General features: G+C 44.7%; 1 protein-coding gene across 6 annotated transcripts in view; it reads left to right on the forward strand.

Moving 5' to 3' along the window:
* SNX29 (sorting nexin 29) overlaps positions 1 to 26470 on the forward strand; it is a 440342-nt gene that overhangs the window by 35775 nt on the left and 378097 nt on the right. For 2 of the 6 annotated variants that reach the window (XM_039885359.1, XM_039885358.1), the window contains exons 4-8: positions 902 to 1026; positions 17713 to 17893; positions 20556 to 20626; positions 21778 to 22026; positions 25114 to 25489. In XM_039885359.1, the coding sequence (XP_039741293.1) occupies positions 902 to 1026; positions 17713 to 17893; positions 20556 to 20626; positions 21778 to 22026; positions 25114 to 25489 (1002 nt within the window). Of the gene's footprint in view, positions 1 to 901; positions 1042 to 17676; positions 17894 to 20555; positions 20627 to 21777; positions 22069 to 25113; positions 25490 to 26470 lie in introns of all 6 variants that reach the window. The other 4 variants (XM_039885355.1, XM_039885356.1, XM_039885357.1 and 1 more) reach the window with 4 other exon arrangements.

Here is a 26470-nt window from a genome sequence, read left to right on the forward strand (position 1 = left end):
TTCTCATCAACTAAAATGGTTTGTAGTTTGGTTAGCTTATTTGTGTGTGTATCTCCCCGGCTGGAATGTGCAAATGTGGTGAGACGGAGATCTTCATATCCTCAGAGCCTCCAGTAGTGCCTGGCACATGGGAGAAGTTAACATTTGTTGCATAAATGAATGGAAGGGTCTCTGAAGTGCACAGACCCCATTGTGTGGGGGGTGTAGGAGCCCCAGGAAAGGCGGTTAAGAATCAAGTGTAGTTGCTGTGACCTCATCTCTTGGTGAATGTGTTTCCAAATCTCCCATTTCTTTGGTTATTTGGAAATGAATTTGATTAAATGCACAGTAATTGTAACTCAATTGAAAATTCCACCAACTCTGAATCTGACTTTCCAGTGTAATCTCCTATAACAGAATAAAGAACAAGAATCAGAATTCATATTATTTCTTTAGTGCATGTAACAGGCCATGAAGTTATACAATGTTTTCAATTTGGTAGGCTGGCGAATTCAATCTCTTAGAAGATAATCTTGTTCCTTAAACTATATGTGATATGAATTTGAGTTGATTCTGTGAATCAGATACAATTAACACCAACCCTTCCCCACAGTGAACTGATTTGCTCTGAAATTAGCTGGTACCAATTCCATTTTCCCTTGTTCCTTGTGAATTGTTGTTATGCTTTCACCAGTTCATGAATATGGCCAGACTGTGTGGGACTTCCCTGAGTTACGTGACATGAACTTGCACGGGGAGGCGTGTGGAGCGGCCCAAGCCAACTACATGCCAGTTACCTGTAGATCCAGGTGCCTGGCGTGTACCTTCACACCTGGCGACTCATCTGCTCCCTGGAGATGCTGGGGCCACCCTGGTTGTGATCTCCCTTTACTGGACTGACGAATCATTGGTTCTCTCGCAGGGTGACCTGTCTGTGTGCCCAGTTTGAGGCCGTCCTGCAGCATGGCTTGAAGAGAAGCCGAGGACTAGCGTTAACAGCGGCCGCAATCAAACAGGCAGCGGGCTTCTCCAGCAAAACCGAAACAGGTACTGCCCGGCCAGGTGCGCCCGGAGAATGCTGTCTTTTTCCTTGCTCTCTCTTTTTCGTTTTATTTATTTTCTAATAGCTAGCAAGGCAGTGACTGCATGGGACTGGTGGGGGGCGGGGTGGGGCCTGGTGGTGCAGAAGTCCATGCATGTGGATGTTTGACTTGTTGATAATGGTGTCGTCTGGCATCTTCATTTAAATGAAGTCATCCTTTGCACAGAATTCTCAGAGCCACGCATTGTAGTCTCTGAGGGCCTTGGGGGCCTGCAGCCAAGGTGCTTCACCAATGTGGTGTGGCAGTTGCTGGGAAATTAATAATCTGTTTTAATTTTATGCATGGGGATAGCATGATATTTCATAATTAAATCCGTCTTCAATAACAGAAAGCATGCAGATCTCTGAGCTTATTTCTGCTACCATCCATTTTAAAGTTGCCTTAGCATTTCCCATGCACCATGGCCGTGTCTCTGAATGACAGGGATAATGCTAATAATAATACCTATTAACACTTATTAGTATTTAGTGCAGGCCTGACACTTTGTTAGTCTTCTGTCTAAATTAACTTGTTCGGTTCTTGCAACAGCCCTGTGAGTAGTAGGGACCTTTACTTTTCCCTCTGGACAGATGAGGACACTGTTGACAGTGGTTTGCTTTGGACTCGAGCCTTAAAGTCTCTCATATCATATAAAAAAAATCCTACGTCCTTTCCCTTCCCCCACATTTTAAAGAGAAGTTTCTTTCAGACCCTGCTGTGGTTGTCGCCCTGAATTTGCGAATCTTTCCAGTTACTCTGATGTGTCACTGCTGAGTAAGATGTGTCATTTTGGGCTCGTTCCCCTCCTTTCACAGATAAAAACCAGCCGTCACTGTGTTTGGCGGAGGTGTCTGTGGAAATTCGCTGCCAGCTGAACCCTTTGCCTTTCCCTCTCCCTCGTGTTGGTCTACCTCTCTTCCCTTTCCTCTCTGCCCTCCAACGAACCTTTGACTCTTGTTCATCTGACCAGTTGCTCATTTTCAGAAATGAATGTGCTTCCTTTTGGGGTCAAGGGACAGCTGCAAGAGGGATTCCTGTCACTGTAGGTTTTTCTCTTGTGCTCCTGGGTCCATCCTTTAAAAGTCAGAGATGTAGGGAGCTGGTTCAGGGAAGAGCCAACATCAAGGGCCTCAGGCCTTGTAGATGGCACTGCCAACTGCGTGGCCACCTCAAATGGCAGCCTCTATTGTCTCATGTCCAAGTTGCTTCCCTAGGCTCTGCGTGCAGATGGCAGAGGGCTCCACGCTGACTGGGGAGTTGTTTGAGGACGTAGCTTTTCCTTCCATTTCCCTTGTATTTCTTCTCGTTTCCATCTTACCTGTCTGTCAGGGCGCTACGTTAATGAACTGGGGAGGCTCTGGGTCTGCTTCTATCCAGGCGAGGGCAGCTGCCGGCCATGACGGGGGCGACCCTGGCTTTGGAGTCAGACTGTGAGAGTAAGTCTGAGCTGACCCCGGGGAGGCTGGGAGCCTTAGTTGTTTTGACGTAAAGGTGGATCATCTCATCTACCTGGGGGCTTGCAGGAGGATTCGGTGAGAATCTCATGTAAAGACCTGCTTCGAGTCAGAGCACCTAATAAATGTTTAACCGCTTGTCCTGCTTTCCCCAGCACTCTTTTACCTTTTGACCTTTTCCTCCATCTCATCCCCGCTAAAGCTTTGACCTTTTGGCCACGAAGGTGGCTCTTTCTGTTCCCATCCAGACTAGAATTCTAATCTTTTTGTTACTTGGCCCCGATAATCAGAGAGGCACCCACGTGTTTACAAGGCACCTCCAGCATTCACGTTCTTGCCGCTTTCCTGTATCTTAGCATGATTTCTGCACCTGCATCCCGGAGAGACTGATGGCTTTGTTTCCTGCTGAGGACGACGTGCCGGGCCGCCTCGCAGACAGTTAGAAGCAGGGGAAAGACCAAACTGGCCTAGCCCTTGAGTGGCTGCCAAGGGCTTCTGCCATCACTATTGGCAGTGTTAATTAACCATTCACTGGTCCAGGCTGATTAAAAGCCCTTTCTTGCAATTGAATGTGTGATTAAAAACCTCACGAGGGAGGGGAGCAAGTGGGCTTTTAACTGCTGAAAGTTGGGAAAGAGCAGATCAGTGGCTTCTTGAGGCTGTCGTTAAAGCCATTGGAATGACCCTTTCAAGCAGAATGAAGAAAATGAAATCCGAAGAGAAGGACGGGGTGGAATGCGCATCCCTCCGCTCTTTCGTCCCTGCCGGCTGCCCGGTCAGGCCCCTGTTGTAGCTTAGCGCTTTGTATTGGACTCTAGAGTCAGGCGATAGGGTTGAAATCCTTGCTCAGTGACTAGTCACACGTGACTCTCTGGGAACCCCCTCTCTGAGCTTCTGTTTCCTCCTGCGTAAAATAAAGTTAATAACAGACCCTGCTTTGCGGGGGGTCAGGGAGTGGTGGGGACTCTATGAGAAAGTACCTGCGAAGCCCGGGCCTTGGTACAGAGCTGCTAGAGCTGGTGCTTGATGACAACATGGCAGTAACTTTCCTGGGGAGATGATGGTGTCTTTGTTTTTTACATGATGACAAGGAGACTCAAATAAGTTAAATAAGTTACCCAAGTTCACACAGCTGAGGATTCCAACCCAGGTCAGACCAATGTCAGATTCCTGGCTCTTCCCTGCCACCCCCTCGTCTGGCATCAGGCTTGGTGCCCGTCAGTGCTCCTCCGTAGACCACTCTAGCTCAGTTAACTGCATTGAAAGTGACAGGAGAGACTAAACGGGGACTTAATCCGTAAGGCTGTTGCCTTTGCTTTGTTTACAGATGAGGAACATTACCTTTAGAAGAGGGAAAAGCTGAACTTCAAAGTAATGGCTGAATGGAATGACACTGTTGAATATCACAGTACAGCAGATAGTCCTGCGAATCTGCCAGAGGCATGGCCGCTGCGTTTGGTCATCGCGGCTTAGGGCATATGCAGAACCGAGTTTAGAAACAGGCACCTTGTACAGTGTACATGAAAATACCTTTTTAAAGTTGCCAGTGTTTAAAAATCGTGAGATGTTATGTTGAAATATGGCTTTCTAGCTCTTCTTAAATCTTAGGATATGTGACACTGGGCCCACATTTACCATTGACTTTGACTGGAACACAGGGCCCCTGCCTATGTAGATGGGACAGAAGTGTCCTCGTGTGCCACAGCCCCCACCTCTCCCTGACGCTCGCCATAGAGAGTTGGGTGCACTTTCGTTACTGTTCCCTCCGCTCTTATCTAAAATTCAGTAGCTTTTAAGTATAAAAACCTCTCAGATTGTAAGCCTTTGAAGTCAGTTTCTAGCGTGCTAAAATAGTTGTTTTTGTCAGTTTTGTCCAGTTTTATAGTTGCCTTTGGGGGAGAGGATTTGTTAACCTTGTCATTTGGCCGTAGCCAGAAGTCCCTTATTTTTTGTTCTCATCTTGATTTTGAATACATCCCTATCTTTGCACATGCCTGAATGCCAGATGTTGTGTTTGAAGAATTGTAGAGGTAATTCGAAGCTTGGGATGATGTTATCTTTCTTCAGAGGGGATTCACTGTTCCTTTTCAGGCCATCAGAGCAGAGGAAGATCAATCGGATCCAGCCCCGGATCGAGCCAGTTCACACTTGGGCTTCAGCATCTGTGAGGGCTGGTGTGTTTCTGCTTCTGCTTTATTTCTAGCCTGTAGTTCTTTGGGGTTTCCAGCTTATATCAGTTTCCTAGGCTGCTATAATAAATTCCTGCACCCTGCGTGGCTTAAAACAACAGAGAGAAATTTGTTCTCTCACAGTCCTGGAGGCCAGGAGTTTAAAATCTAGGTGTCAGCAGAGTTGGTTCCTTCTGGAAGCTCTGAGGGAGAATGCATTCCTAGCTTCTGGTGGCTGTCAGCAGTTCTCGGCGTCAGCAATCCTTGGCGTTCCTTGGCTTGTAGCTTTATCACTCCGAGCTTGGCTTCTGTCTTCACGTGGCCTTCCTTCCTGTGTCTGTGTCTCCCTATCTCCTCTCCTTAAAGGAACACCAGTTATACTGGATTTAGTTCCCACCCCACTCCAGTGGGTCCTCATTTTAACTAATTTCATTTGCGCAGAGCCTTTTCCCAAATAAAGTCACATTCTGGCGTTCCAGGCGGACATGCATTTTTAGGGGACACTATTCAGTCCAGGACACGGCAGAATCCTTGAGGCGTTTCCCAGTGCTCTTCCTCCTTGGCAGACCCTGAACTCTCATTTTTTTCCTTTTATACTCAGTGAGAATTCTGAGAGCTCAGCCTACCTTTTCATCAGAGAGGCTCTACAGTTGGAAAAAGCCGCAGGGGCAAAATAAGGCTCCAAATGTAGGACCTACTTGACTTAGGAAATGCTGGTCAGGCAGACGTGATTTTAAGGCATTATGCCCCCGACTCATCTTCACTTTGTTGGGTATTGTTGGCGGGCCAGGAAAGCAGCATCCATTCCAAACTGAGATGCCTTTGAACAGATCGTCCAGATAGTTAGGTTATAAAGGACCCAGAGAGGCTTGGAATGAGGCCACCCTATGTGTCTCCTTGGCAGTCAAACCCCAGAAATGAGAGTCTGCTGTGTGGTGGGGCCATTTCCTCTTACTTTGACAAGTGACTGGATTTGTCTATACAAACGATTGATTTGGTGATGGTGAGGAAGAAGTCCACATTTTCAGAGTCTGGTCCTTTAGTTTGTTTGAACTTTCTCTTCCAGTTATGCAGGTTAGCGTGAGTAATTATAGCAGACATTGGTTATTCACCACTCAGCAGTTCTGTCCCTTCTTTTTTGTTCATAGAACTGATTTTGTTCAGATGTTGGGTAGCCAAGAACCTCAGGCCTGCAGCTAGCTCCAAGGGGAATGAATCTGGATCAGGTCAGGCCAGCTGTAATAATTGTCAGCCTATCAGTAGTTGGTTGAGGAATAGACATGAGAAGCAATTCTGACCAAAGCGAAGGGAGGAGAAGTATGTGGAGGGGCTTCTGAGATGTCTCCTTGCTAGTTAAAACAGAGACACTGGAGAAGGCTCGTCATATGTCCTTGTGTCATTGCTTAGACTGTGATATTTGGAGCTGTTGACAATGAACTTGCAACCAGGAAGGGGGACAAGTCTGAGGACAAAAGCCAGTGCACTAAGGATGGCAACTCAGAAAGATGGGAAGTATCTGGATCCTTGATAATGTCACTGAGCTACTGAATTAACCAACTCTAGAACTTCTCTACCTCTGGACATAATGTTATGTGAAATAACAAATTCCCTAATGTTATGAGCCACTTTGAGTTTTATCTCCTTTTATGTGCATCCCTAAACACCCTAACTTAAACAACAGAGAAAAGTAAGACAGCTTAAAAATAAAGTCAGAGGCGCATGCTCCAGAAATGGGAGGGGAGACGTGATTAGCACATTAATCTTGGAAATGACACCAGGATGTTTTCTGCTCTGATTAATTGGTCGACCAGACTAGCTTTCTTAGTGTTTGCTAGGGGCTCGTATCGGGCAGCTCCTGTGACCCAGAGGATTTGTTAGACTCTTCACGTTCATTATTCCCTTTTATTCCTGAAATGACTCCGCATAGTAAATGATGGTGTCCCCATTTTACAGATGAAGAAAATAAGGCTCAGAGAAATGAAATAATTTCCGTAATGTTCTAGAGCTAATAAATAGCAGAGTTGGGATTCATTCTCAGGTCTACATGATCGTGATTCTGAAGCTTCTACTTTTATCCATAATGGCACATTGTTTCTAGAAAGAGGGGGCTGTCTAAAAGATCATGTTCCCCCTAATTTGAATTCATGAGTAAATTAAGCATCAAATATTAAACAACTTATGATCACTCAGAGCAGAGGTCAGCAAATTATGTCTGCCACCTATTTTGGTAAATAAAGTTTTATTGGAGCATAGCCCACACGTTCACCTAGTTACTATCTATGGCTGCTTTTAGGCAGAGTTGTGACTAGGACCATCTGGTTGGTAAAGTTAAAAATAGTTACTCTTTGGCACTTTATAGAAAAAATTTGCCAACCCCTGTCTTAGAGAGCAAAGACAGGGTGATTGATTCCACTTTATCTTACCATCACACCATATTTAGCTGTCTTTTGACCATATTATACTCCACTAGATGGTAAACTTTGGGCATTCAGGATACCATGTCTGTTTTACTTCCTCTTGACTTTCCAGCTCCTAGCTTAGTGTCTGGAAATATATAGGTTCTTCCATAAAAGTATGTTCAATATATAGATTTCAGTTGAAAGGAAGAACATTATTTAATGTGCATGGTACTGTAGTTCATGATTCCTGAGGTACCTTATACCAGGATCACTCCAAAGTGTTACAAAGGAAGTGATTAATTTTTGAGGGGAGAGCAATAATTCATTTTTAAATTAATTAAAAATTAATTAAAAGTGATCGAGAGCTCTGCATAGGCTTGGCTCAGAATTGGTGGGTTTTGCAGCTGCTGAAAGCCCAAGCAGCCAACAGAGAATGTAGTGTGGTGGCAGGAACGAGAGATCTCTCCGCAGCCTGTTTCATAAGGGCACTAGTGCTATTTCTGAGGCACCACCCTCATGGTTCTGATACTATCATCTTTGGGGGTTAGGATTTCAACATATAAATTTTGGGGGGACACAGTTCATAGGAGTGGCATTTCATGGCATGACATTGGAATTTGCTGTTCTTGTTAATCAATAATATGTTATCACCAGGTTATGTGTTGGCAGTCTATTACAAGGCGATAGACATGATTCAGAACATACCAGAGACAGACTTGCTGTAGAATTTAAGTTTAATCTTCCTTGTCTGTCCAGCAACCTTTGGCACCAGTGACCCTCTGACCTTGAAACACTGTCTTCCCTTCTGCAATGCCACAACCTCTTGGCGTACTTTCTACTTCTTTGCCGATTTATCTTGGTCTATCATATCTACGTACTCAAATAATATTCTTCATTCCCAGATTCTGTTGTCTCTCGTTTCCATACATACTCTCTGAATTCCTTGGTGAAATTGCTATCTCTGTTTTGATTACTCTAAGCCATATCTCCAGCAGGTCTTTGTGAGTGTCTCTTTGGATGAACCACAGTCTCGTCAGAGTCTCCAAGACCGAATTCTCATCATATCTCCTTGCTTGTGCCTGTTCCTTGCTTGGTGAATGGCTCTGCCCTTCACGTGGGTCCTCTGGACAGCCCTGGGCCCTCCTCCCAGCCTCCTCCTCCTCCTCCTCCTTTGCTTAAACTAGTTCTTCACAAAGCACCCTGTTCAGTCCTAATCCACTCCCATTTCCTCCATCCTTAGTGAGTTCTCTTCTCTCCCCTGGGTATGTCTTTCTGCCTTCAGTCTTGATGAGCTCTAACCCACTCTGCATGTTATGGTCTTAGACCAACTTGCTCTCTAACCCCTCCGCCCAAAGCTCTCTCACGGTTCTTCGTTAGAGTTGGGACAGAGAACACACTCCTTGACATGGCTTCTGGGGTCTGTTCCCTACCCGCTTTGTCTCTGCGCTTCCTCTAAACCCTACCACCCACCCAGGGCTCACATGCGGCCGGCAGGTAAGACATTGCAACACTTCTGTCCAGCCGATAAAGAAACCATGACCTGACCCCCACACTCTCCCCTCCTACCACAACCCCTGCCTGGGGACCCTCCTCCCCGAGGACCTCTCACAGTTCAGCAGCCACACCGTTGACGCTGGGCACTCTGGGGAGGGGTCTTCAGGACTGCTGTCTTTTCACTGCTCAGCACCTCTGTCTAGTTGAGATGGTTAAGTCCTAAGTTTTGAACAGCGCCCCTGGCTTCTCAGGTCCGGAGTCCTCACGGCTGGGAGGACCCTTTGTTCTTCCCCACTGCTTTCCTTCCTCCCCGACCCGCGCCGAAATGGTCGCTGCTCAAACTTCGATTTTCACTCTCTCTCTTTTTAAAATTGTGATAAAATAGACGTAACATAAAAATGACAGATTTAATGACTTTTAAGTGTACAGTCTAGAGGCATTAAGCACATTCCCGTTGTACGGCCATCATCGCTCTTCACCTCCAGCACCATCTCATCTTCCCACACTGAAGCTCCGCACCTGTAAAACGATGACTCCCCATTTCTTCCTCCGCCAGCCCCTGGCAACCACAGTTGTGCACTCTCTGAATTTGACTATTTTAGGTACTTTATGTAGAGTCATACAATATTTGTTCTTTTGTGTCGAGCATTTTAAATTTAGCATAATGTCCTCAAGGTTCATGCACTTATAGCATGTGTCAGAATTTTCTTCCTTTTTAAGGCTGACTAATATTCCGTTTTGTGTTTATGCCACACTTAGTTTATCCACTCATCTGTCAGCGAACACCCCGGTTGCTTCTACTTACCGCTTATTGTGAATAGCAGTGCTGTGAGCATGGGCGTACAAACAGCTGTTCAAGTCCCTTCTTTCAATTCTTTTGGGCCTGGAGACCCAGAAGTGGAATTGCTGGATCCGATAGTAATTCTATGTTTAATTTTTTGAAGAACCACCATACTGTTTTCCATACTGGCTGCTCTGTTTTCCATTCTCACCAGCAGTGCACAAGAGTTCCAGTTTCTCCACATCCTCACCAACATTCGATGTGTTGTGTGTTTTTGATAATAGCCATTCAGATGGGTTTGATCTATTCTCTCTTGAAGCTTCAGGCTCCCCACCCAGTTCAGATGGGCAGTCCCCCTCCCCTAGGCACCCCTCCTGTAGTCCTGAGTCCTTCTCTCATCACAGCCAAGTATGGCACTACCTGTTTTCTTTGTCTCTCTCGATGGTCAAGGACCGGGTCCATCCTCACTCATCCTCGTGGCACCTTGTATTGCAAGGTGCCAGGCACTGAAAAACTACGTTCAGAATAATGACTCAAGGGCCCAGACTTCAGGACATGCTGCTCATTCTCTTGGGGAGCCGAACCCCATCCTCTGCTGTCTGTATATCTTCACAGTCAGTTGAAAAGCAGGTGGCATTTATATACCCATAGCTGTAAAATTAGAGAAACCAACTTCCTTGACCCTCAGTGGGGATTTTTGAAAATGGTTGATTGCATTTAATTCAAAGCAGAATTTATATTTTGCTTTCTTGGGTCACCTTGGGCAACGATTTCATTTCTGTAGAAAATTAGTTTTGGAGGAAGTGCATGTGCCAAGGGAACCCTGGGCCCATCGTTTTGATGTGAGGGGAAGTCACTCCCCCAGCCCCCATCCCTATAATGCTTTCAGTTCCCTCTTGTGTTTCTCTGTTTTATTCATGAACTTGCGGATCAGCTACTTCTGGTGAAAGAGACCTTGGAAGGATGTCTTCGGAAGGTGCTAAGAAAGTACTGAGCTCTCTCTAGGGGTGGCGATAAAAATGTTTAACAGCTGGTAGGAAATTGCTCGCCACAGGGAGGGAGCCGGAAGCCACAGTGCTGTCCCCCACGGGAATTCCAGGTGGTTCAACAAGTTCAAAAGTGTCTACCACTCAGTTGCTAGATTACGGGTCCTGGGGAGGGTCCTTGATAGCTGGGGTGGCTGAGGGCTTGGGCCAGTGGTCATTCACTAAGGGTCACCAAACCGTCCAAGCATATTAAGATCTGGTATTGCTGGTTGGTACCTCTTGGCTGAAGGTGACCTTTGGCTGTTTCAAAGGTGTTTGGTCCCAATGTCTCATAAGTTAAGACTCAGATTTGGCCTCAGAGTTGTCAGTTCTTAGCCCATAATTATCCAGCTTATTGGTTCCATGGGTCCTTTGCTTCACTCCTGAAAGCGTGAAAATGGCTTTTCAGCAGAGGGTGGGGCAAGCCTGTAGCAGGAAACAAGATACTTGTTCTAGCCGTCCTTGTTTCTTTGGTGCTAGAAAAGGTTCCCACTTTTTTAATAAAGGAGGTACTGTAGACGCCTGTATAATGTGGGTGAAGGCCAGATGTGCTATGCTGAGGCATTAGAGCTTGGGACTCAGACCTCAGATGCTTGCAGGGGCCAGACAGATGACAGAAATGGGTGAATCAGGCCAGTGAAAGGCACCTGTGAGTAGTGGAAACTGTGTCACTTGGCCACTGCAGAGCAGGCTGGGAATATAGTTTGTCTAGGACGAAGCGAGGATAGATTTTGATGACCCGCTAGCAGTCTGCCACGGTGGAGGTTTTACTCTTCTGTATAGAGTAGTCAGACAGCCTCTTTCTGGGAACATTTGAAGAGACACCTAAGGACATGAGGGAATAACCCATACTTTTGGTTGGGGGAAGGAATTCCAGGTGGTTCAACAAGTTCAAAAGTGTCTACCACTCAGTTGCCTCTTGCTCTCAAATTTATTCTCTGCTCTTCCCCTGCAAACTCTATTTTTCAGGCCCCCATGTCATTGTCTTGCCACTTGGTTTGGCCAGTGGGTGCTGAGTTTAGAAGGTAGGAGGAAGAGGAAGCTAGAGTATTTCTTCCTCTCACCTATGCTTTAAGTGGCGTCTCCAGCAGTGGCTGTGCATCCTCCATGGTCCATGAAGGCCCCAGATGCCCACTACTTAGGCCTTCCTCTTCTCCCACCTTCCTCCCAGGTGCCTCTGCCACAGTCCAGCTATTGCCCAGCAGCCCTGGTAACACAGCCTGTTCCTTTTGTCTCTCTGGGTTTCTGGCATCAGTGATCCCTAGGGTTATCTCCTATTTGGCTTTTTAGCTCTTCCAAAGTCTTTATAAAAGATGCCTTGTATTAAACTCCTTCAGTGGACTGCCTGGTGTGGTTTCTGTTCTCATGGCTGGGTAAGGCCTCGAGGCTTGGCCTGTTGGAAGAACACCCCGGAGGCCAGCGAGGCTGTAGCAGGGCGAGTGACAGGGAGAGTGGAACAAGGCGAAGCAGAGAGGTAGTGGAGATCAGGTCCTGGATGGTCAGTCAGTGGCAACGTATTCTCCTTTTCTTGCTTTATTTTAGTGATCTCCATCCACCCCTACCAAGGTAAGTGGTATTTGTTCTCTAGAGTCGGTACGGATGCTTAATTTTAAAATTTAAATCTACTGAAGTCTCCCAAAGCAACCCAGTATCTCAGATTATTATGCCTTTATTCATTCTTTCAAAAGATATCAAGTTTTGAATTACATATTTTATAATGGTTAAGATGGTGAATTGTATGTTAAGTGAATTTTACCACAATTAAAAAAAGTGGCTAAGTTACTTTTAATTGGGAAGTTTAAGTTTCTTCTAACTGAGAGTTTAAGAACTAAGTGAAAGGGAATTTAATAACAGTTAATATCAATTGAAGAGATATAAAGACATCTCTACCAAAAAAATAAAAGTATCATTGTAAAATGATGCATCCGCTTTGGAAAATAGTTTGGTGGTTCCTCAAAAAGTTAAACAGATTTAACCATATGATCCAGCAATTCTACTTGTAGATATACACCTAAAAGAATTAAAAGCAGGGACTCAGACAGATCTTGTATATCCATGTCCATCTGAAGCATTACTCACAATAGCCAAAGGTCAAAACAACCAAATGTCCGTTGACAAATGAATGGATAAATAAAATATGGTATATCCATATAATGGAATGGTATTCAGCCATAAAAAGAAATGAAGTTTTGATACATGCCATAGCATGGATGAACTTTGAAAAGATGCTAACCAGACACAGAAAGACAAGTATTGTATTATTCCACTTACATAAAGTTTCTGAAATAGCCAAATTCCTAGTAGAATAGAGGTTACCAGAGAGAGGGAAAAATGGGGAAGTTATTTTTTAACGGCTGTAGAGTTTCTGTTTGAGATGATGAAAAGGTTCTGGAATTAATAGTGATGGTTGCATAACATCGTGAATGTACTTGGTGCCACTGAATAATACACTAAAAAATGGTCAATGTTGTCGTGCATGTTTTACAATTGAAAAAAAGCAAACAAAATGATCAAGTTTACATACTTTGTACAAGTCTTTATTATGTTCGCGTTTAAACCACAGTCTCTGCATTCTGGTTCCAGGAGGCAGTCTTATGGCTGGTTGGGAGATGGCCAAGTGACAAAGCTACAGCTCTTTGTGTATCCACTGTGTCTTGTAGTCAGGCTCGTCCACTTGGGGACATGACTGGGATTCAGGAGCTCCTGTGCACCCGGGTCTCTGGCTGGAATACAGAAGCCCGTGGTTTCCTTTTTGTTCCTGAAATGGTCGACTCTGTTCTTTCCTACCTAAAATCTATTTCTCTTTTTTTTTCTTTAGCTTAATAGAACCTGATTTTGCTTGGGGCTGTGGGATATCCTTCTCTAGGTCAAGGGTGGTGAGTGATGAAGCCAGCCTTGACATCCTATTCTCCACTTCCTTGTGGTTTTCAGGGATTCCTTATCTTTGCCTGAAAAAAACGGTGATAGAGCTGGCTTTATCTTGTCCTCTTTCTTTCTGCTGCAGTTGTGGGCATTTTTCCTAAAGTGGCGACAGTCTTCTGAGACAGTGAGGTAGGTGAAGGTTAAGAGATTGGAGATTCTGCCCATGACAGAGGCTCTGAACCAGCTGTCTGCCTTCGGATTGAGTATTTGAGGAAAATAGTCCTTTCTTTGTTTACAAGGAGCCTAGAACTTTGTCAGTGTTTTTTTTTGTTTGTTTGTTTCTTGTCGAGTAATGCTTTTTGTTGTTTATTTTGCACGATGCATTTGCCACTTCAGTGCCTGAGGGCATTACTCTGTGCATGGCATGTTTGTCAGTCTCTATAAATGATTGTCAAATGATTGAAGAACATACCCTATCTCACTGCATTAGGCTTCCCCTGCTTGCAAGTGACAGCAAGCCACTTAGACTTAAGCAAAAAAGGGCACTTACTGACTTAAGTAACTAAGAGATCTAGGGGTGGAGCTGGATTAGGGGCTCAGCACCCCTACATCTGTCTCCCTCTCTCAGCCCACTTCTCTCAGAGTTGGCGTCTTCCCTAGGTGGGCTCGTTCTGCATGGTAGGGGGGAAATGGTCCCAGGTCCCAGGGGGAAAATAGCTCCAGGATTCCATGATTTTTAGAGCTCCTACTTCTAGAATAGTGGTTGGCAAACTTCCTTAAGGGATCAGATAGTAAGTATTTTAGGCCATAGGTCTGTCGCAGCTCCTGAGGTTTGCCAACTTGTTTAGTAGCAGGAAAACAGCCACAGACAATATGTAAGCAAATAGGTGGGCCTGTGTTCCAATAAAACTTCACCGACAAAAACAGGTGGTAGACCGGATTTGGTCCTTGGGCCTTTGTTTGTGGACTTCAGTTCTAGAAGGAGACAAGGCCTCTCTCTTCTGGTTGTTCAGGTAGAAGTTGTGGGCAGGACTCTGTGGTCCAGGCTGGGACTGGGGCGAGGTCAGTGAGGCACTCATTTCAGCCACAGAATTTATGGGAGCATCAAAAACTCAGCAATTAAGATGAATAATATTTTCATGCAATGTTAAAAAAATCAAGATTAATACAGAAAAAAATCCATGATGCACAAACTGTCAAACAGGGCCAGGATGAGGGTGGGGCCAGCGAGGTGAGTCGAGGCACATACCCTGCTGTGGCCAGGTGATTGCCCAGCCTGGCGAACTGCCCACCCCTGTGGGAGGGAAGGTTCCGATGGGACACTGTTCCCCTGGGAAAGGGGATTGCTGCTTCCAGAAGAAAAGGGGAGGGGATGCTGTTTGCTGCCTCGGTGCTTTGGCACTAAGCACTTGCCATGTATGTTCTGTTTTCTCATTTTGTCCCTCATAGCAAACTGTATTTTACAGGTGAGGAAGATGAAGGACAGGATAAGTTGCCCAAGGTCACATCATCTGCATTAGAATTGGAGCCAAGGTTTTGATCATCTTTGGCCTCCGGAAGTATGAATTCTTGAATTCTTGAAGCCTTTTAGAAACTTTGCCAAAGGCCTTGTGCTATTAGTCATCCTCTATTAACGAGTGGCCCCAGGTCATTCTCCTTGACACCCCTTCCTGGCTCTTGTTCTGGTTGGCAGATGGCTTTTAGGAACTGGGGGAACCAGAAGCCCTCACTCAGTTTTAGAATTAGCCCCTTATTTCAAAGCAGTAGGAGGTCGGTGTATATTCCCAAATTAAATTACGGACACTGCAAGCATTAAGTGGCAGGTGAGCTGCACTTTAAATAGATCACATTAATTCTAGCAGTGGAAGCGGAGCCCTGCTGGGATAATTCTTATCACCTACAGCATCGCTCTGGCATGCTTCAGGATTCTGTAGCAGTAAGCAATTTGCAAAATTGAAAGGCGAAAACACACCTTCAAGTGTTTCATGTGCATTCAAGGTCAGAGGGAGGTGACTGCAGTTTTCGAGAAAGACAGGCTGCAGGTGAGAGTCACTTGATTTAAATTGTGATGGATAGACAGATATTTGTCTGCTTATGTTTCAAAACAGGTTGCTGCTCCCACCGAGTAACCCTGGTCCTAGTTTCTGAGAGAGGCTTCGAGAGGAAAGAAAGTATTATGCACTTGTGTGGTTTGGGCTGATCTGATGGCGAAAGGGATTGGTCTGACATTTAGGTACTGGGACAGAAGGTGAGCGAACTGCCCAGTTTGTGGTTTTTTGTTGTTCCTGGGCGTTTACTGTAAATGATCCCAGAAGTTGGCAGGATCCACAAATACGTACGCCCGCTCACACTCATGTGTACACATATACTTAGATGCTGTTAACAGAAAAAGGTAAAGAGGAAACAACACAAATGCTCCCGTAGGAGAGGGTAATTCCTCAGTAAACCATGGTTGGTCATCAAGAGCTGGGCATCGTGCTCAGAGTGTTACTTCCCGTTCCTCTAGTTACCCCGGTAACCCAGGCAGTTCTGTGCGTCGGGGCTTATGTTATTGGAGAAGAATCCAAAGCTTAGCACAGTCCAGTGACCTGCCTGAGGTCATTCCATTGAACAATCTCTTTGCCTCTGTCCTGCCCACTAGACTGGAATCTTGTTAGGGACAAGCCCTTCTTGACTCTGGTGGCTCATCGCCTCACTCAGCTCATGGCTTCTGGTTAGAATGCAGTCAAGGCCAGCTGAGCTGTATTATTAGTGAGCTTATTAGCCTGGCGCCCAGTTACGGAGATGTGTGTGTGTGTGCATCCTTCTGCAGGGGAGCGTCACAGGTCTCGTCACATTCTCAGAGGGGTCTATGGGCCTGTTTAGCTCCCGGATTAGAATCCCCATCTGGCAGCAGACTCAGCATGTTCTCCCTTGGCTATTAAGCAGTTGTGAACATGACCATTTGAAGAAGGTAGATGCCCCCTCACTTCACAGGCAGTGTAATTTTGTGGGATGCAGTTAGACAGCTCTGAGGTCTTGTTCTGCTGTGTTGCTTACTGAATGCATGTCACTAGATGAGTTCCGCCGGTGCAGGCCTCGGACCTTGTGTTTGATGTGGAAATGGCCTTGGTGGTTATGAGGACTGAGGTCAGTTTAAAATGTTTAGTGCAATGGCTGGTTTGTAGTTAATGCTCAATAAGTAGTAGTATTGGCTTTTGCTATTGTAACTGTTACTATAATTGGCAGAGTGAAAAACTGTCGATGAGCCACTGTTAAGTGCAGAAAATGGATCACAAAATTAGGTGGATACTAGAATTACAGTGATGAAAAACCGTGTGGGTGTGGTAAAAAGGCAGGATGTGAAGAGGTAAAATGACTATTTTATAGATAAAAACAAACGTTCTTAGTTTTCTCTTAAAGCCTTAAATCTGTTTGTAATCTCAGACCTTTGGAAATCTCTCCTAAGGAACTAGAAATGAGGACAATTAGTTATGTACAAGGATGTTCAAAGCAGTATGCGGGAAAATTGGCAAAATGTCATGTTCTCCGCAGTATAGTTAAATTATGTTTAATTGGGAAGCCATCAAAAATCATGTTTCCAAAGGTATTTAAATGTCACAGGAAACTGTTCATGATCTAGACAAGACAAGAAATAAACCAGGGTACAAAATTCTATATATCTTTGTGTGTGTGTGTGTGTGTGTGTGTATGTGCATATTTTTATGTATATGTATGCATATCTATATATACACAAAACACAATATGATAGTGTATTAGTTTCTCATGACTCCTTAACAAATTATAACAAACTTGGTGGCTTAAAACAAATTAATTTTCTTACAGTACGGAAGACAGAAGTCCAAAGTCAGTCCACTAGGCTAAAGTCAAGATGACGGCAGGGCTCGTTCCTCCTGGAGGCTCCAGGGTAGATTCTGGTTCCTCTTCCAGCTTCTGGTGGCTTTTGGCATTCCTTGGCTATGACTGCATTGTTCCAATCTCTGCTTCCCTGGTCATACCGCCTTCTCCTTGTCTGCATCCAGACTCCCTCTGGCTCCCTCTTAGGAAGATGCTGGTGATTATGTCAGGCCCTCAGAGACCGCCCGGAATAATCTCTTCTTCTCAAGAGCCTTACTTGAATCACACCTGTAAAGTTCTCTTTGCCAGATAAGCTAAAATTCATGGATTCCGAGGATTAAGACATGGTTCTCTTTGGGGGTTATAATCCAGCTGATCACAGATGTCAATTTTGTATAGAAAAGAAAGGTACAGGAAAAATATCTGGAAGGAAATACATGAAAACGTTAACAATGGCTGTCTAGATGGTGGAATCAGGGGTCATTTTTATTTTCGGTATACTCTGCAGCATCTTCCTTTTCTGTGCTAAGGAAGTAACTTAACCATCTTCAAAGACGCTCAGGGAACGTTCCTCTAAAAACGATGTGTGCCCCAGGCCGAGTGCCGCGTGCCTGTCCCGCTGTCTCCACAGAGCCGGTGTTCTGGTTCTACGTGAAGGAGGTCCTCAACAAGCACGAGCTGCAGCGCTTCTGCTCCCTGCGCCACATCGCCTCCGACGTGGGCCGCGGCCGGGCCTGGCTGCGCTGCGCCCTCAACGAGCACTCGCTGGAGCGCTACCTGCACATGCTCCTGGCTGACCGCAGCAGGCTCAGGTACCAGCCGCTTGGGGTTCCGGGAGGCGGTGTGGGCCTGCGCTTGAAAGCACAGAATCTGGAGTCAGATGCCTGGGTTTGCATCCCAGTTCCTCCATCTGGGGCAACTGGGTTTCACTCTTACAGCCCCAGTTTGATCGGGGTGCTGTGGGGACTTTGGTTTGGAGAATAAGTGAGAGAAGGCCTGTACAGGGCCAGCATGGCATCTGAATACAGCAAGTACTCAATAAATGCTTATTATCATTAAGTCTGGGGGTGTCGAGAAAGCTATTGTCTTAGGACACAGCCTGTTCTCCACTTTGTGGAATTTTGATTTGAGCTTCTTTCGGATTCAGGATTTCTTTTTTTAGATGTTGGGTGTTTAGTGCCTAGTTTTGTGTTTTGTCTTTCCTTGTGTGCTGGGTTCTTTACAACTCTTTATGGTTGTTTTTTGTTTGTTTGTTTGTTTTTGAGGTTAATCACTCTCAAACAGACTGAAAGAATATGGAAGTTTTAAGTTGGGGAGAGAAGTCATTTCCTATTAAGAAACAACCCCCTAGTTTATTATGTTTTCTTTTTTTCTTTGTCATAAAGTTCACTCTATCGGGTAGTATAGGCCAGGTTATGCTGCTGTAACAAACATCACGACAACCAGGGAGGGTTGAGACAGCTATGGTTATTTCTTCCCATTTCATGTCTGTCATGGGTGAGCAGGGGTTCTCATTCCAGGGACCCAGGCTGATGGAGGCTCCATCTGTATGGAGATGTAGTTGAACTAAGCACTGACTCTTAAAGCTTCTGCCCAAAGTGATCCTAATCCCCATTCACATTTCACTGGCCAGCAAGTCACATGGCCACAGGCAAGCGCAGCAGTGTGGGGAGGAATGGTTATGCCGCAGCGGTGGGAGAGGGCATTGAATATGCGCCAACAGTAGTGCAGTCAGCCACATTCCCTTCAGGAACATCGACGGTCCTGTCATTTTTCCTGTGCGCGTGATGTTTATTTTACTGTCTCTCTTTTTTCTCTCTCTGTCTCTGTCTCTCTTTGGCTTTTTTTTTTTTTCCTTTCTATTCTGAGAATGGTGGACCATATATTTAGTTTTGTGTCACTTGATGACACAAAGGGACAGTGATCAATCCTGCCCTGGTCCGTTGAATAACTTTCACATCAGCAGTGCCTAGATCCTCAACAGTGAAATTTCATTTAATTCAACAATCTGGGATTTCCGTGATACATTCCTCTGGTTTCATATCTTGCCGTGTGTTCCCTGGCTCGAGTCTCCTCTTAGGCGTTCTGGGATTGTGTGCTGGGTCTCTTACAACTACCCCTGAAGTTCTTCCATTGATGTCTGTAATGCTTTGTCCGGTTGTATTTCAGACTCTGTGGGTCTGAAATGGGAGTGATGGGGGCTGGACGACTGGTGCTGGCTGTACCTGTGTGCTGTTTAGGGTCTGAGTCGGCAGGCTGTGAATGCCCGTGTGAACCTCTCGAGCATTGACAGGTTTAGTTAAGGAGAACATACTCATGTTCCTTAAAATGAATTTTCATCAGCTCTTTCCAGTAGGTCGTTTGCAAGTAGTTCAGCGTTGTACACTCAACATTAAAGCTGAATTTAACAGTGAGCAGCGGAAATGAATTCTGCTGTTAAGAATTACAGTTGAACTTATCTGGATCACTAGCCACTTATTTAACTCAATGTGGGAAAACCAAATATACTTACATACATGATAACTGGCTCAGATTTTTGAAGAATCACAATTTTGGGAATCAGGTACAGTTGTCATGCCAGCTCGAACATGTAGTTTGTGCTTCCACTGACATGTTGCTGGGTAGGTATTTGAAAAACGATGCATTTCTTCTCAGAATCTTTCTGTTAGTTGTATTCAGTCACTTCAGCAGCAAATATGTCCAGTCTCTTGCTGAACTACAGGTCACTCATCACTGACTGCGCTTTAGTGAAACTGTACTTTGACTTCATTAATTTAGAGTTCTCTGGTCTAGTTGGGAAGTCAGGGGGTTGAGAAGATTTGCTTGTTATTGCTTAGCAGGGGGCCGGATAAAGAGCTGGGGAATTGGACTGGGAGACCTGCTTTTGACTCCCGCTGTACGATTTATTGCCGCATGACCTTGATCAGATCCTGTAGGCCTCTCTGACCCCTACTCTCCCTCACCATTTAGATTTGTGGGGCTTTTTCAGCTTCCCAGCCCTGCCCAGGATAACTTGGGCTTTTGAGTCTTCAGCACAAGCCAGAATTACGTACATATGCCCTGGTCAATAGAGCTCTGGAGCTCTAAAATTTCTTTCTGAAATGCTGTCTTCTTGTGTTAGCCCAGTCAGGGGGTCCCTGTGGGCCTGCTTGCATTTCCTGTTTGTCTCTTGGAGACTTTGCTTGAGTGTTTCTGATTTGCTGCTTCATAAACACCACATTTACATCTCATGCTTATTTCAGTACTCAAGCTCAGGGGACTCTGAAGATCTCAGGGGACCAATGAGGAAGTCGTAGGCTATGGCAGTCAATCCTTTGTTTATAACCAGAAGCTTCAGCCCAGCAGAGACCTCCTATATCCACTCCGGGATGACCAGGCACAGATTTTCCAGGAAGCCATATAATGGCATTGTCTGGCTAAGGGATGCAGAGAACCACTATTCAGAGCCTTCTCCCTTTCTCTTTCAATTTGCAGCACTTTTTATGAAGACTGGTCTTTTGTGATGGATGAAGAAAAGTCTAGCATGCTTCCTACCATGGCAGCTGGTAAGCCTGGCCAAGGCCAGGGGCGATGGGTGTTCTGGAGCTTGGCGAGCAGAGGAGGCTGCTTGGGAGTGAATTTATAGCTCTAAGAGATGCTACAATTTTCCCTGTCCCTTACCGACTTAATGAGTCACTTGTCACTGTCTTTCCTTGAGTGGCATGGAGCATTGAGTCCATTTATCTAGAATTTGGTACCCTGGCAGGGAAAGTATGGGGTTGAGGGTTTTTGGCTGTGGCTTTGCAGGTGTAACATAAAGACCCAGGGAACTGGAGGTGGGAGGCCTGCCTTTGAAGCCTGGCCACACCCCTTACTGCCTGGTTTCCTGGGTCAGATCCTGTGGACTTTGTCTTTTACCTTCCTGCTCTGCGAGGTAGGAATCCTGATAGCAGTGCAGTCACCTTTGCAAGGCCATGAGAGAATCAGATGTGATAAAGAGTCATCCTCACCATTTGTCAATGTGAAAGCCCTGGGGAGATGTTAGTTGGTGAATTGTTAACTTGTTTATCATTTGACTCTCACGCAAAGACGGAGACAACTTGGGTAGCTTGTTTCTTTCTTCCAGGTCCTAGTTGCTTCCTTTTTTTCCTTTCCTGAAGGTTTATACCGAGTCCCACATACTGAGAGATAGGTTAGTCTAGTTTGTTGATGAGGAAGAGTCAGATTCAACCATGATCTCCTTGTTCGGCCATAGGCTACCAGTGCACGTTTTTGCCTAAAGTAATAATTATGATGATCCTGGTGCATTTTGTGATTACTGACTTAGATGAGAGTTTTTGGTGGGTGATGATCTTTAATACCTACCCTGTGAAAGGGTTACTGTGTCCCCATTTTACAGATAAGGAAACAAGCTCAGAGAGGTTGTGAATAGCTTGACCAAGAGCTCATAGCTCCTAAGTGGCAGTGCTGGGATTCAACCCAGGCAGTCTGCCCCCAGAATTTACACCTTAACCACCTCCTGACAGATAGGGAGAGAATCTGGCAAGACTCAGCTCCTATGGGAGCTGGTGTCTACTGACCCCAGTTTTGCAGGAGGTTTTATCAACGTCGAAGACCAGTGTGCGCGTGTACTGTGATGTCTGCAACTTGTTTATCGCGTTGGAGGTGGGACTCTGTTCAGCAGCACACACTCCAGACTTTTCCCTTCTGGGGGCAGGTCTGAACTCCATACTCTTCGCAATCAACATCGACAACAAGGATTTAAACGGGCAGAGTAAGTTTGCTCCTACCGTCTCGGACCTCTTAAAGGAGTCAACGCAGAACATGACCTCCTTGCTGAAGGAGTCCACGCAAGGAGTGAGCAGCCTTTTCCGGGAGATCACAGCATCCTCTGCTGTCTCCATCCTCATCAAACCTGAGCAGGAGACCGACCCCCTGCCCGTCGTGTCCAAGAACCTCAGTGGCGGTGAGCGAGAACGGGCACTCCAGGTAGAACAGAGGGGGTCGAGTAAGAGGACAACAGACTGTGGCTGAGGTGGACACCTCTTGTCACCTGGAAGTGCCAAGGGGAATGAAATCTGATGTGCTTGCATTTTTAGTTCGTGTTTGTTGTTTATTTTCCTTAACCTTATTCACCCCAAGTGGGATCTGGGAGCCATACCTCAATGGGAAGATGATAGAGGAAAAAGAGCAAGCTGAAAGGGAGGGTGTGATGGCCACGTGAAGCCAGATGAGGTTGATCTTCATTCATTCATTCATTTGTTCCTTTGTTCATTCATTTATTTGTTCGCTTAATGCATTCTGTGTGCTAGGCAGTGAGCCAAGTAAGACGGATTACTGGCATTTAGCCTTCAGTCTCCTTTGGAATGGGTGGGGATGGCTATTTAATGACAGACTGTACAAATATTTAATTATCCTTCTGATAAATAGGGTGCTATGGAGACTGTACACTATCAGGCTTGCCTTTATTGGGGAGAAGACTTTAAGTGGAGGCCAGGGGGAGAGATTACTTAATTAAGATTAATTTTATGGTACATTTACAATACTCCTTGAGTCTTCTGGAACATTCAGAATGTTGCTACAGTAAAACTGGAAATTTGGAGTTTAAGTTCTTAGTCCTTGTCAGATCCCTTAGACAAGGCAATAATCATGGTGAGCCCTTTGGGATTATTAATGATGGTGACAACACAGAATCTCATGGTGTCTTTGGTACATGTGGCTTTATCTATTTGTCCTCTCCTTCTTGAGCAGAGACCCCACACGAATGACATAGAAACAGGGTTACTCAGGGCTTCGTGTAACAGAGACACTGGAATTTGTATATCCAAAGGGGTGCCCTTCCCATTCATTTCGGGGACCCTGTTTTGACATTGTCTCCGAGTTGTGATACGTTGGTGGAACATGTCACACCTTTGTTTGGATGGAATGGAGTTTTGGGAATTTGTTCAGTGTCTCACACACAACTTTGATGAGTAAGATGGGTGAACAAACTGGCTCATCTAAGTAGTGGGAACCAAGGCAATCTTAATTTCTGTTTCCATTAGTCTTTGCTGTGTAACAAACAGCTCCAAAAAAGTGTAGTGACTTAAAATAACCATGGTTTATTATTTTTTAATGATTCTGCAGTTGGCAGGATGGTTCTTCTGCCGGTGTCACCTGGGCTTAGTCGTGGGGCTGCATTCAGCTGGTAGCTGAACTAGAAGATACAAGATGGCCACACTCATGTGTCTGAAATTGGTGCTGACTGTTGGCTGGCACATTTTTTTACACATGGCCTATCATCCCCCAGTAAGCTAAATGAGCTTCCTTCTGTGGTGGTGTCAGGGTAGCATTTCTGGAGGGTATAAGGCCCTTTGATGCCCAAGCTCTGGAACTCACACACCAACATTTCTGCCACATTCCCATTGGTAAAGGCAGAACTCTGAGCCGGTCCAGAGTCAAGGGGGTGGAGAAACAGATACCATTCTTAAAGGGAGGAGTGGCGAAGTCTCATCGTAAAGGGACATTATGCGGGGGTGGGGGTGGTAAGGAGTTTGTGGCCATCGAACAATTGACTACAACCCCAAACTGGTTTGCTTGGTCTCATCTACCAGGCATGAGAGCATTTCCAAAGTGAAACACCGAAAATCATTTCAGTAATGATAATACCCTTCGAATCAAAGTGTTTAGAAGGATTGCTTAGAAGGAACAGTTTTAACATATGCTCTGTGGCGTATTTTTTTTAAGTTATTTTTTATTTTCTTAAATTTATTTTTAAATTACAGTCGACTTAGAATATTATATTAGTTTCAGGTGTACAACATAGAGGTTAGTCATTTATATAACTTACAGAGTGATCCCCCCAGTAAGTTAGCACCCATCAAGCACCATACATAGTTATTATAATGCTGTACTTTACATCCTTGTGACAATTTTTATGACTGGCAATTTGTACTTCTTAATCTCTTTCACTTTTTTCACCCATCCTCCTACCCCCCTCCCATCTGGCAAGCATCAGTTTTTTCTCCGTATCTATGAGTTTGTTTCTGTTTTGTTTATTTATTTGTTTTATTTTTTAGAGTCCACATATAAGTGAAATCATATAGTATTTGCATTTTTCTGACTTATTTCACTCAGCATAATACCCTCTAGTCCATCTATGTTGTCACAAATGGTAAAATATCATTCTTTTTTATGGCTGAGTAATATTGTATATATGTACCACTTCTTCTTTATCCATTTGTCTATTGATGTACACTTAGGTTGCTTCCATATCTTGGGTATTGTAAATAATGCTGCAATGATGTTTTTTGAATTAGTGTTTTGGATTTCTTTGGATAAATACCCAGAAATGGAGTTGCTAGGTCATATGGTAGCTCGGTTTTTCATTTTTGGAGAACCTGTTTTCCATAGTGGCTGCACCAGTTTACAGCCTCACTAACAATGCACAAGCTCCACATCCTCGCCAACACTTTGTTGTTGATTTATTGATGATAGCCATTCTGACAGGTACGAGGCGATCTCTCACTGTGGTTTTCATTCACATTTCCCTGATGATTAGTGATGGTGAGTGTTTTTCAGATGTCTATTGACCATCTGTATGTCCTCTTTGGAGAATTGTCTATTTAGGTCCTCTGCCCAATTTTTTTATCAGGTGATTTGTTTTTTTGGTGTTAAGTTGTTTGAGTTCCTTATATAGTTTGGATATTAACCTCTTACCAATGTATTATTGGCAAATAATCTCCCATTCACTAAGCTGTCTTTTCATTTTGTTGATGGTTTTCTTCGCTGTACAAAAACTTTAGTTTGATGTAGTCCCATTTATTTATTTTTTCTTGTTTCCCTTGCCCGAGGAGACATATCAAAAATTGTTTAAGTCAGAAGTAGAGGCCCACATCCATTTTGTCTCCTCTAAACAGTTGTTTTTTTAAGGATTTAAAAAATATCCGAATTCATCTTATAATTTATTTTTCAGTAGAGTACTAGAGGATTTTCCGCAATCTAGTGGCAAAATCGCTCGATCATCCCTTTATACCACTTAATTTTTCTTATGCCATATCTTTTCTTTTGCCAGATGCCAAATGTAAAAAGGAAAGGAAGAAGAAGAAGAAAGTGACCAACATTATTTCATTTGATGATGAGGAAGACGAGCAGAACTCTGGCGATGTTTTTAGAAAGATACCAGGGGCTGGGGAGAGCTCGGAGGAGAATTCGGACCGCTCCTCCCTCAATATCGTGTCGGCCTTCGAAAGCCCCTTTGGGCCGAATTCCAATGGGAGTCAGAGCAGCAACTCATGGAAAATCGATTCTCTTTCTTCAAATGGGGAGTTTGGGTACCAGAAGATCGATGTGAAAAGCATCGATGATGAAGATGTGGATGAAAACGGGGACGATGTCTACAGGAACACGCCGGGAAGGAAGCACATGGGCCACTTGGAGTCACCTGAGAAGTAAGTTCCACTTGAGCATCTGACAAAGGGTGCTACATTAACTGCTTTCTCTTTCCTCAGTATTGGGTGAAATAAGGGTACAAGTTTTATATTCGTTTGGGACGTCATTCATTTTTTAGATCTTAATTTAGGAGGAAGGAGCGTTATTAATTTGCTGAGAACTAAGAGAGGGGAAGGGAGTATGTTTGAAGGTATGTATTGCAAAATTAGTGTCAAGATGTGTGCCTTGAAATTTTTGCTTTATATATACATCTTTTATTTTTGTTTCCTAGATTTTCCTCCCACCGCTGGCTTGCCACTAGCATAGGAAACTCTGGAGAAAAACAGGGCTATTCTAGAGAATAGTTGTGGGCTGGTGATTTCTGCATTTATCTGCAGGGCTGTGACCAGCATGAATTTGCCCGCACTTGCTGCTTTAACCCTGGAGTTGCTGTAGGTTTATACCTGCGGAAGGTGCTGGATGCATGTGAAGGCATAAAGCAGAAAAGCATAGTTAAGAGCTTGGTTCTTGGAATCGAGACAACTGGGTTCTCATTTACTCACTCCATGGCTTAGGTTGGACTAGTCTAGACAAGTTAGTTCGCCTCCCAGAGCCTCAGGCCTCATCTGGGTTCTGGAAGAAAAATAATACCTGCTTCATGGGGTTGTTGTCAACTTAATGGGGTACTGTGTGTAAGCCTGTTGGCATGGGTGTTGACATTTCGAGAAAGACAGCATGATTTAGCTTGGTTTCAGTCTTCACATCAAATAAACTTCAAAGCCCACCCATCAGAGTGAAATGAAGACATCGAGATTTCACGCTACGATTAAGGAGCATAGTGTGTCTCTAGCCCCAAGCTTTTCATTTTGATGTGGTTTTAATAGGAGTTTTTTTCTTTTTCATGAGACTCTGCCTGATTTTGTTTTTGATTTTTTTCCCCTCCGGTCCTCATTCACTTGGATTCCCATATCAGTAGCATTACCTTATCCATCATCTGTGAT

The sequence above is a fragment of the Pteropus medius genome, unplaced genomic scaffold, assembly GCF_902729225.1.
Source record: "Pteropus medius unplaced genomic scaffold, Ma_sr-lr_union100, whole genome shotgun sequence".
Classification (NCBI taxonomy): Eukaryota; Metazoa; Chordata; class Mammalia; order Chiroptera; family Pteropodidae; genus Pteropus; species Pteropus medius.